At 43.3% G+C, this 12,333-nt stretch overlaps 1 protein-coding gene across 4 annotated transcripts in view; it reads left to right on the plus strand.

Moving 5' to 3' along the window:
- The window catches only part of GBA1 (glucosylceramidase beta 1), a 362,310-nt gene that overhangs the window by 33,966 nt on the left and 316,011 nt on the right, over positions 1 to 12,333 (plus strand). For all 4 annotated transcript variants that reach the window (XM_069650127.1, XM_069650126.1, XM_069650121.1 and 1 more), the window contains one exon: positions 9,788 to 9,900. In XM_069650127.1, coding sequence (XP_069506228.1) covers positions 9,795 to 9,900 — 106 coding nt within the window. In that variant the 5' untranslated portion in view covers positions 9,788 to 9,794. The remainder of the gene's footprint in view (positions 1 to 9,787; positions 9,901 to 12,333) is intronic.

A 12,333-nucleotide genomic window follows, 5' to 3' on the forward strand; every position in this document is an offset into this window, starting at 1 on the left:
CCTCATTGGTCCATTTATCTGCCCTAGAGACTGGTTAGGTCACTTTATCTCTTTTGCACCTAAGAACATATCCTTTCAAAGAGCATTGTGGCTTTTACATGTCTTTTACCCCAGATTGATTAGTTCTGCATCTTTTTTTAAAAAACATATTTTTATTGGCATTTTTACAACGATTTTCAACACTGAACTGCTCCCCCCTGTTCCCCCCCCGGTACACGCAGTGACCTAGCTTTTAGAGTTTAGTTGTCTTACTCGTTTCTTGTGCTCCTATGGGGCTGTATCTTATTACCATATATTCACCCAAAGTCCAGTAGTCTGAGGTTTTGAGGGCCAATTGTTTCATATATTCGCTTTTCAGATAATCTATCACTTCTCCCCAGTCATTCCTGCATCTCCTTGTATCCGGTACGTGATCCACTATATCCCAAAGTTTATGTAGCCAGTCAGTCACCATGGCTAATCTTTTTGTTTACAATTTTTAGCAATCACCAACGATGCTGCTATTAGTATTGTCACCAGGGCTGTATTTTGGGGTGTCAAGATTAAGGGCCTGATGGAAGTGTTTTATAATAGTGCAATCCCATAGGAAAACGTTCTGTGAATCGGGTCCTTAATGTTCTTCCGGGTCTAGAAGTCCACATATGCTTTCTCCCAGGGAGAGGGTATGCTATTCCTCCATCAAACTATTTATCTGACCCTTAATATCCTCCCAGAATCTCTTGATCGTGGGGCAGTCCCCTACCCCTTTACATCCCCTTCACCATTCCTGGGAGACTGTATTATACATTTTATGAAGTCTACGATGGGTGTGTAGTGCCATTGCAGCATCATCTTGTACTGTGCCGTAGTTATGACCTAATTATATGTAACCAATCCCAGCCCCTTGCTCATCTAAATTTAGAGGCATAGACCCTCACAATGAGCCCACTCTAGGGAAAGAGTCACAAAGCTATTTAACTTAGAAGCTTGGTTAGGTAGTGTGGATGTTTTAAGTGGGGCCCAGCCAATGAGCCTCCTGCCACCACCCTGTCCATACGGGCCCAGACTTTTTTCTTGCTTTCCGTATAGCACTCTCAAACCACTCTCAACTGTGCCACTTCGTAGTTTGTTCATATTGGGTAGTCCTAACCATCCACTTTGCCTTGAGGTCATAAGTAAATCTAGGGAAACCCTGGGGTGTTTCGTTTGCCAGACAAATTTAGATATCCATGAATTCATTGTTTTAAAGAATTTCTGCGGGACTGCGATCGGAAGAGTATGAAACTTGTATAGAAGTCTGGGGAGAGTTCCCATTTTGACTGTAGTTATTCGTCACAGCCATGAGATTCGGTGGGGTCTATCTTGAGAAATCTTCTTGTGCTTTCTTTATTAGATCCAGATAGTTGGCTTTATATAGTAGAGAGATTTTGTTAGTTAATTTTAACCCTAAATAGGCAATGATACCCACGGCGGATCTGAAGGGAGATCACCTGCGCAATGCAGAAATGTTCTCCTTTGTTAGGCCCAGTTCTAGCATTTCTGACTTATTTTTAGCCCCAACATTTTTTCTTATTCCCCCCAGTAAGGCCACCAATGCCGGGATTGACGTTTCTGATCCCCCAATCGTCAGCATGTTGTCTGCGTATACCGTTTTCTTTATGAATTTCCCCTCCGACTGGAATACCTTTTTATATTTTGGTCTTGTCTAATCGAAGCCAACAGCGGTTCTAAAAAGATTGCATATAAGTGGGGAGATAGATGGCACCCCTGCCTTGTCCTCTGCTCTATTTGTATTCTTTTGGATAGGTGTATATTGATAAATTACTGTATTCAGGGTTCCTTATAATTTGCTTCTACCATCGAATAAAATTAGGTCCAAATCCCATATGTTTCATTGCCTGGAAGAGCTAGAGATATGGCCATTCTACCCTATCAAATGCATTTTCGGCGTCTAGGGATATCGGTGTCACTGGTATCTGTTTAATTTCAGCTTTCTCTCTAAGGTGTATGACCCTTCTCGCGTTATCCCAAGTTTGTCTCCCCGAAATAAAGCCTGGTCTTGTCCTATTACATATGGCAATACGGGTTTAAGCCTGTGCGCCAGGATCCCTGTATACATTTTAGCGTCTATATTTAATAACGCAATTCGGCAGTGGGAGCTGCAAATTGTTAAATCTTTGTTCAGTTTCCAGAGTAGGATCACCTTCGCCTCCGAAATAGAGCGTGTTATTCTCTCCTTATGGCAGAGTGAATTGTATAGTTTTGTTAAAAACGGTGTAAGGTCTCTGCGAAACATTCTGTAGAAGACTGCTGGATACCCGTCATGGCCCAGCTCTTGGTTGTTTGGAAGTAGCTTTGTCTTTTCCACCTCTTTCTGTTATTTCCCTTTCTAGGGTATGCCTAGCTTCCGGGGTCACCTTTTGGCATCTGTACCTTACCTAGGTGTTCCTGTATCATTAGCCGATTATGTGAGGAGTTAAGCTGTTCATAATATATCGAGAAGGAGTTTGTGATGTCCTAGGATTCTGTTGATACTGTGCCATCCATTTGCTTAATTCTGTCAATGTTGCGCTTACCACTTTGTTTCGGTAGTCTCGCTAGCATTCTGTCTGCCTTGATAGGGGATTTCTGTTTTAGGTTGAGTAATGTTTTCTCTGCTCTGCCTGTCTGAAGCAGTTCTGTCTGTTGATATCCTTTATCCTTTTTATAATTTTCCCTGTTCTTATTTGGCGCTAAATTATCTTTGGGCATCTATCAGTTTGGCCTCTAAGTCCTTTTCAAGCCTATCCTGCTCTTTGGACCTTTGTGCGTTAAGAGATATTATTTCCCACTGAGTACTGCCTTAAAGGCATCCCACACATTGTCCAGGGGTTCACATTGTGTGTTCTTTATTTTGAAGTAATCTCTCATTTTATTTCTCTGCATTTCTCTTGGCAGCCTCCATGACCACACTGGGCTGCGTGGTTTCATACCCCTTAGCTGAACTCTTATGAGAGCATGATCGGACAGAGAGATCAGGTCTAACTCTCCATTAATGACCCCAGTGCCCTTAGAGTTCCCCAGGCATAGTCTACCCTGGAAAATGTGTGATGTACATGGGAGAAACATACGTTCCCCACCTCACTCCCCTTTTTAACTCTCCATAGATCTTTCAGCGCCATATCTGTCAGCTTTTCCCGTAAGGTGTTCGACTGCCGTTGGCCCCTGGTGCTTCAATGGCCGCTCCTATCTTTCCTGGGGTCCCATGCTAGGTCAAAGTCCCCCATCAGAAGTATTTCCCCCCCTCTGTGAAACCTTCCAGCTTTCCCAGGATCTTGTATATAAAAGCATCTTGCCCCAAGTTGGGGGCATATAAAGTTTCTATAGTTAATAACTTGTCTTCCAGGAGAATTCTGAGAAAAATGTATCTACCATTTGGGTCTACCTCGGTGTAGAGCACCTTGGCACACATCACATTCCTGAGGTCGATCAGGAACCCAGACTTTTCATTTTTTGCATTAAGCTGGTATATTGGAGAGAACTGGTGAATATGTAGCCTGGATATTTCTCCCCTTCTAATCTGAGGCTCCTGTAGCAATATGATGCATGCTGCCCCTCGTCTGATTTGTGCTTCCAATATTTTCCGCTTTACTGGGGTATTTAGGCCCTGTATGTTATGTGAAAAGATTTCTAGTGGCATGTTCCTATAACTGTGTTCATACATTTGCTCCCCTTGCATCTGACTCCACTGATGTCTCCTTCAAATAGGCCACTGCGTCCACCTCTTCCCTAACCCCCACTTTCCCCACTCTGACCCCGAAAGCCCCTTTTTTTCCCTTTCGCTTCCTTGTCTAGGCCCAGTATCAAATGATTCATCCCAATAGTCCTGGGAACTGTCCCATGGGTCACGTTTTATCCTGGAAATTCTAAGGTTACGCTAACCTACTAAAGATTCCACCATGTACCCCGGTGCCTGCCTCCGTTTGGGCCTGTCTGAACTAGCTGCACTCTTACCTACGCCCCCCCCCCCCTTATGTGTTTTCCCACTCCCCCATATTCCCATGTATTCCTGGTGCATCTTTAAAAGTATTTTCCTCTGATACCCCCCCATTACAGCTCTTTAACGGTCGTTATCCCCTTTCCTTTTGGTGAAAGGGGCTTTCAGTTTGTCTCCTTTTCTCCCGCTTGCAGTCGACCAGTCCCACGGCTTGTTCATTTGATGAGGGGCCCCTCGCCTATTCTCTCTGGAGTCTGCCTCCACCTCCTCCATCCCTAGGATTGAGAGGCCTTCAGAACACGTAGTGGCCTTCATTTGTTTTCAAATGAACAGTATGCCAAAAGGGAATGTCTATTTGCATGTGATTTTGTTATCGGACAGAGCCTTAGTTACAGGACCCATTGCTCTTCTTTTCTGTAGCGTAGTAGCCGCCAAGTCTTGGAACAGGGGAACTTGTGATACGTTTATTGTAATGGACGACTGACCCGTTGCCGGCCAGAGTTTTTTTTTTTTTTTTCTTCTTCTTCTTTTCATATAAGGCCAGTGCCGCCAGCACATCTCTAGGTCTATCTACTGGTCCGGGCCTTTTTGGGCCTACCCTATGAATGCGGATGATACGAATGGCCTCTGGAGAAGATTCCGTCAAGTGGTTTGCAAAACCTTGTTGTACTATTAATTTTATTTCTGCGTCCGTGTTAGTTTCTGTGATGCCTTTGATTCTTATGTTTGACCTTCTTGATCGATTCTCGAGGTCATCCGCCTGAATTTCCAAATTATGCGTTGTTGTGGTTATTTGCTCTAAGAGGTCTGAGTTCTGCCGAGCCTCAGAGATTTCAGATAAGCCTTGTTGCCTGACGTATACTCTGCTTCCTAGGGTGTTGAATTCTTCTCAGACCTTTCTGAGGGAACTTTTCAGGTCCTCTTTCAGGCACGTTATTTGATCCTGAAAGGTTGCTGTCATCCTCTACTCCAAGCCCTTCAGGCAATCTTTCAGATCTTCCTTATTGAGCGCCATGCCGCTGAACTCCTGGGGACCCTAACCTCCTTTGTGGTGTTTCTTTGTCTCACTTACTGGGTTTTCTTAGGGGTTTTGTAGCCAACACCTTTCCAGTTGGCCCCTTTTTGTGACCTTATTTTCTCCCTGTACTGCTGGAGTCGGCTTCCCTTTTTATCTTGGCATCGGAGTTTGTTAATAGCCCTTAACTGCACTTTGCGGTCTTGTTGTAAGGACTGTGGCCCCTGATGGCTCTTCTGTCACTTTTAGGGTGCAGTTATATATGGCTATTGCTGGAATTTGTAGGCCCTCGTCCTGCTTTCATTGGCTGTTATAGAGCCGCTCCTCTCTGTGGGTTTCCTGCGGCCTGATTGACCCTCAGAGGTCCCCTGTGTTACCCCGGGGCTCCAGGTGTGAGGCGCAGCGGTTTCCCCTTTGACTGAGTGGCCCTTTTGATATCGGACTGCGTGTGTTCCTGGGCCTTGCTGACTGTTTGTCTTGCTGTCTGCTCGTTTTGCTAATATATTGTAGTCCTGGTGTGGCTACCGGGGGTCCCTTTCTTTCATAACCTGTAGAGGATGGGGTGTGGCTGGGATCACTGTGGTCTGGCTTGAGTTTTATCTGTTCATATGCGCCTGGGGGCAAGAACAGTTGTCTCTTACTGTGCGCGCGTGGCTCCCGGGCCCCTGTTTGTTGTCTGGATCGCTTCCTCCTGAATTGTGTCCCCCTGGTCCCGCACGCACTTCTGCCCCTAACGATCTTGCTTGTTAAGCCCAGTGCTGGTGACTGGCTGCCTCTGCCTCACTCCCAGCTCATGCAGCGGCTCACCTTTCGGTTGATGCATTCTTCTGATCACTTTCTCCAATACGGCCTCGTCTGCCTCGCCGGTCCGTCTTCCTTGCAAAGGTCTACCGTCCTACACTGGGATGCAGCTCTCAGTGATCTAGGGTTACTGCCTCCGTCCGCTCCTCTTCCAGCTGGCAACCCTGGCTTTATTCCGTTGCTGGCATCGGCGTTACCCGCATACACTTCAGCTGACTCCAACTCCTGCGAGGGGTGGAGGGTTGCAGTATCTTCTGCTCCTCTGCTCTCTCAACTCCTTTCCTTGTCGCGAGTGGAAATAACTGCTATTTATATCCTTTTTGGCATGCTTTATTGACTCCTTTACTGCGGCCCGGCACGGAGAACAGAGAAGTACAACTTCACTCTCCGGCAGCCATCTTGGAATCCTGCTGCATCTTTTTATATTTGCTGATTGTGTTCTTTCCTCTGGTTTTGTTTAGTGTTTTCTATTTGTTACTCTTGCATATGGTGTGTTTTTCTTAAAGTATATATTATTATAGAACCTTGATTGGACATCTTGATTTTGGACTGTTCTACTTCACTGCTTGGGATGCTACTGAATCCCATTCACACCCTTGAGAGTATATAGCCTTACCTCGACACACAAAATTACCACAAAATGCAAATGAGCTATATTTCTTAATTGTGCCTGTTTTACCTTTATGATTGTGTTGGCTCTTGGTTTGTAGACTTGTGAGGGCTGAGTAGGCGCTTTAGCCTTTACTCACCGTTGTACTCCTGCAGTGCAGAAGTCAATTCATCACCCATACCATTTCAGTGAGGGTATGATGCAAAGAGAGATGTAATAATGGCATGCTAAAAGAAACTGCTTTAACAGGACAGATTTATTGGGATGGGTAAACTGGCAGGCAACGTACGCTTAGCGATGGTTACAAGCCCAAATTTGATGAGCAAAACTGGAACGAATACCCCCTAGTCCAGGTGTATATTTACCTGTTAAAATGGTGCAGTTATTAAAGGAGGCAAAGGTATATTTTAGTTACCAACCTTATATGAAATATGATTTGGGTTGGGTGAATTATATTAGTCGCTGTGCTCTACCCCTTTCTTTGTTTTTATTGATGTTAGTAGTTTCTGACTGTTCCAAATTATGTGGACGTCAGTGGCTGCATGGCTACATAGGGACCGGTATTCACCGACCGGTCTGTGGGTTAATAATTAGGAAGTTAGGGTTCTATGTAAGCCTGTGCGCTTTGTTATATACTATATTCACAAATTAGTTTCCCCAATAATTTCAAAGTACACTTATTAGTGAATATTACTTTTGCGTTTTATTCACTTTCTTTAGTGTATTCATTTACAGGTTTTACAAAAAACTTTACTGTATGAAATTATTCTATACCTTTCAAATTTGTGCCCAAGTCATAGGGATGTGCCCAAATGCTTAGACTTTTATAAAAAAGTCTATATAAGAGTCCTTAATCCTTTGAGTTTTGTGCCTAAGTCATAAAGTGATGCCAACATAACTCCGCTAGGAGGCATGTGCGTGTTTTTCACCCTTCTTTGGGCTTTTTCATGGCACTAATACAGCAGTTCAGTGGGCAGTTGTTTGTTCGTATTAACAGTGCAATTTTGCATTAAACATAGCAATCATATAGTAACAATCAGTTTTCTCTGTTCCTTGGTAATAATGTTCCTTGATTAGACGAATTTCTGTAGTTCTGAGGAGTTGGATGGGAAAGAATTGGGGGTATTAATGAAGGTTAGTGTGAGATATATTATCAATAATTTGACAGTTTACTACTTGTGAGCTAAGCTCAGTTCGAGCAGTGCTTGCCTTCCATTTAGGTAAGTTGTTTTCAATCATGGGTGGTCCGGTTGGATTCAAACATCCTGCATTTCCTGCCGTCCAGTTTAACTCTATAGGTAGGTATTTCAAGATGCTGATAACTGGTGACTGATATATTCTTCCCTAAGTAATGGAAGTGTTATACATATTTTAATTATGTTGGTGAGGTTATTCTGCCTATGCCCGTGGTAGTTTAACGTTACCTAGTTACTCTTATCAGTGTGCAACCAGTCATATGTGATTGCAAGGCTACCAGTGCTAGTTTTATCATTCGTCGGTCCTAATAAAATGGGTGACACGTGCTGTGGGCCATGGTAATTATCCAAAATATTGAGTTGCCATTCCTGTAGCACCTCATTCAGTATTCGGTACACATCTAAATTGTCGCAGTGTCCGCCTTCATATAGATGAGTCTGTATGGTTTGGTTGACCATTTACTCTTGTTACTTCATGGTATTCTTATCCCGTGCTATATATGCCATTGGTCCTTTTCTAATTTTGGTGCATCTGTTCAGATTTCTTATGCAAAGATGCAATCCTATCCCACGGTGCGCGATTTTTATCTGTGCTATTACCAGTTGTCAACTCATGGTCATTAAGGCTAGTGCCCCGTTACAATGCTATGGTAATGTTTTGATGAAACGTCTATTATTTCAAGGAATTCCCTTTTGCCTTGGTATTCGATATCAGAAGCCTGCACTGTGTGTGCTACGTTGAGCTCTGTAGGCATTCTCGCGTCTATTTGGCCTTATAGAAACGGGGCCTTATGCCACGCAATTCCTTTTTCTACATTGAAGTAGCCTTTAGAAAGCAGCTAAATATATACTTGTTTGAATAATGCCATGTTAATGATGATGATCCATCTAATTCAGATAAGATCTGCGCATAGATGCGGCCTGCCGCTTGGTTCCTTGGGGATATGTGCAATACAAATGATAAATCAAATCAAAGTTCTTTGTTCGTTGGTCACTTAAGTGAAACCTATTGGTTGTGAAAGAGCGGTTTCCTGCAAATCATCCGATATGTTCATTGCGCGAGTACAGTGTTAATTGGTGATAGAATATACCCGAAGGGCAGAGAAGTCTAAATGCGTTTTAAAGTGAGTTAACTGTTCTGATCATAAAATAGATGTGCTCTTTCAGTGCCTGTATCTAATCTTACCTTTTGCAGTTCTGTTCCCGTCTGTTGCCCTGTTCCTTGTCACTGCTACGACGTAGTGTGTGGCCGAATCTTAATAATTTGTTGCATTCCGTGACGTCATTCAATTGGATCCGACGTCTATTCCCGCTGAATTACCATCACGTGATGTTTACCATCCAGTGACCTCCCCCCCCCTCTTTTCGAGTTGCCACATTAATATTCCGTTTAGTGCCAAATAAATATATTTAAGGGACACGATTTGAAGCCTATATAATACTTTGGGTATTTAATGAGTTTGCATGTTATAATCGTTTCGTTTGAAGTCCCTGAATTCACCTTTGTTGTTTTGTAGAAAGTATGGTCTAGTTTGAGGTTGCACTCCTACCCCAGAATAGTAGGAAGCTGGGAATAAAGCCTTAGAACAAGTAATGGGGCGTTTAATGTGGCGTGCCTCAAGCCATCAGTTTGGGAACGGTTATTATTCCAAGTGATAATGACCCCTACTGAGGTCTATAAGGCTATTCGCACATAACAGTGATAGTGATAGATGTTTTGCAGGTGAAGTAAAAATGTTACTTTAATAGTGCGTAAAGTAAAGGGAGAAACTCAGTAAATTAAACGTGGTTTTATTTTGTAGTGTTTAAATAACAAGGTTGTTTTCATAATTGCAAAACGTGTTAACTGGAGTGGGTGTAACATGCATACAGTGTCATGTTAAATTGAACGGTTTATCCAAAAGAAAGTAAAAGCATTTTCTGATGTTATAGCTTTCTCTATGGTTAAACAGGGCGTTGCTGGGGAAAAAGGTCCCCCCACAAGGAAAGGGTCTTGTTGAAAGGTAGATTGCCTGGAAATTGCATTTTGGAATCCCTGCCTGTTTTTGAAGTTGGAATGTTTAGAATGCAGTCAATAACAGTAGCGAGTGACTGCACTCTGAACATTCTGATTGGTTGAGAGGAGGTCAATAACGATCTCCATGTGTTAATAAGGGTTCTTCAAGTCCATACTCTACAACCAATGTTAATGATTGTTTGCCTCAATTTAGGACAAGAATGTGCCGAGGTCTGGGTCCCATCACTGCGATCGCTACCATGGGGACACGATGGATCGTAATCCTGGTGCTTTCCATCTTTATCAACACTGTGCACAGGGTGGCGGGTAAGTACCGCTAGTCTAACATTCGGAGGACTGGGCATCAAAATTAGTTTTGATGGTGTTCCCTTGGATTGTAAGGAGGTCACAGGGCTCAGCAACCCCTAAATTGGTATGGCTATACACCTTGTGGAAAAAAACAAGTATACTTTTTTAGGGTTTGTTTACACATCCTACAGGCACTCAAAAGTATATCAGCAGTGTTAATTGTTGGCAAATTCATTCTCTCTGTTATGCTCCATGCTTTTAATATTGTTGCCATCTTGAAAGGCTCAGAACTACACCTTATTTAAAAAAATCTTTTGAAATGGCAGACATCATCGAGAGTTTTTGACTGTGGAACAAATATAAATTTGCCTCGTTCAATTTCATACAAAGCTAGTGTGATTTCCATAAAACTCGCCAAAATGTGTAACACGCATTTGTATTTTATTGAATTTATAAAGCGCCTTTCGCCAAAGACGCTGAACAATAAGAGTATCCAAAAAACAGTTCAATGTGATGCAAATTGAGCATAGGTAGAAGTTACATCAGTGGAGAGAGAGAGAGAGCAGAGTTATGAGACAAGAGACGATAGATGGTAGAGTTTGAGGTTTGTTTGAAAGATGCAAAAAGGTCAGGCTGAGCGAAGTGAGAGGGGAAGGGGGTTTAAATGTTTAGGAGCCAGAACAGAAAGTTAGCAGAAATGAGACGAAGCACAAGGAGGCTTAGGAACAGTTAAAAGAAATAGATTTTTTTTATTGTAAGGGGCGCAAGGGGACATAGAACGAGAGCAGGGCGGAGAGATAGGGCGGGGCCAGGCCATGAGTGCATTTGAAAATAATCGAAGGAAAGTGATGCAGAAGACGAGATTCGACAGGAAGTAATGAAATTGAGAGCAGGGAGGGTGTGATGGGGGATTGAGGGGGCAAGGTGAAAAGGAGACAGACAGAAGAATTGTAAATAGAATGAAGAGGAAGAGGAAGAAGGTGAAGGCAGGGAGATCAAGCAGTAAAGATGAACTATAGTCAATTCGGGTAAAGACAAGAGAGAAGAGAAGGAGTTTAGTAGCGTGAAAAGAAAGATAGGGTAGAGCACAGCAAATGTTAAACAGCATAGCAACAGGAGCGTGCAATGGAAGAAATATGAAGGAAGGAGAGAGAGAGAAGGATCAAAGATAATGGCCAAGTTGTGCACAGATAGCGAAAACGGGATAGGGAAGGGGGGTGGAATAAATAGTAAAGGGGGAAAGAACAGAACCTCAGTTTTTGAGGGATTAAGATGTAGAAAATGAGGACATCCAGTTCTGGATAGCTGAAAGACAGTTTGAAACAGAGTGTAGAGCAGAATCAAAGAAGAAAAAGGAGAGAACGATCTGGGTGTGATCAGTGTATAAGTGAAAAGAGAGATGGAAGGAAGAGATAAAGGCAGAAAGGGGAGCAGTGTAAAGGGAGAAAAGAAAAGCCTTGAGGGACACCATAAAGCAGAGAGAGTGAGGGAGAAGAATGTCCAGCCCAGGTAACAGAATAGGTCCATTGCGAAAGGTACGAGCGGAACCATTTGAGAGCAGGTGCAGAGATACCCAAAGTGAAAAGAGGGGAAATAAGAAGAGAGTGGTCCACAGTGTAGAACGCAGCAGACGGATCAATGAGAATAAGAATAGAAGAACTTTTGCATGGCGGGCTGTGGGGAGAGAATTTGAAATCTGGAAAAGAGCAGTCTCTGTAGAATGAGACAGACGAAAACCAGCCTGCAAAGCAGAGAGGAGAGGGTAAAGATTCAGATAAACGGGTCACCTCGGTATAGGCAGACCATTCAAGAATCATGGAAAGAAAAGGTAGAAGACAAATGGGGCAGAAAGTAGCAGGAGAAGATGAGTCAAGAGAAGGTTTTTTCAGGATGGGGAGACTAAGCATATGCTTAAAGGCTGCAGGAAAGCAAGAATGTACATAGGAGGAGTTAATGAGAGAGGTAAGGTACGAAAGAAGATGAGTGTATACTTGAGGGATAAGAAAAGAGGGGAGGGGATCAGAAGGAAAGGCAGTAGAATGAGCATGGGTTTGGAGGGCAGAGGCCAGTTTCCTTAAGGGGAGAGAATGATGAAAGGTATTGTTGTGATGGAGCAGGAGAGTGAGGAAGGGAAGGAGTGGCACGGTGTGAAAGCAGAAGATTAGCTACTTTTAGATGTAAAGTGGTTTGTAAAATCAGAGGAGGAGAGGGGCGAAAAGGCAGATGGATCCGGGGCTTTAGGAGAGAGGATATTGTGTAGAGGCTGATGGAGATGACGAGGGTGGTGAGATAGTGTGAGTTCGGAGAAGTAGGATTTCTTAGCAATAAGTAAAACAGAGTCCAAAGAAGAGGGCAACATAGAGAGCGTAGCATTATAAAGAGGGGAGTGATAGTTTTTCCATAACCGACTTTATGCAGAGCAGCGAAAGGAAATAAGACCTGGAGAGAGCC

This window comes from Ambystoma mexicanum, chromosome 1p, assembly GCF_040938575.1.
Source record: "Ambystoma mexicanum isolate Mex_15411 chromosome 1p, UKY_AmexF1_1, whole genome shotgun sequence".
In the NCBI taxonomy this organism is placed as follows: domain Eukaryota; kingdom Metazoa; phylum Chordata; class Amphibia; order Caudata; family Ambystomatidae; genus Ambystoma; species Ambystoma mexicanum.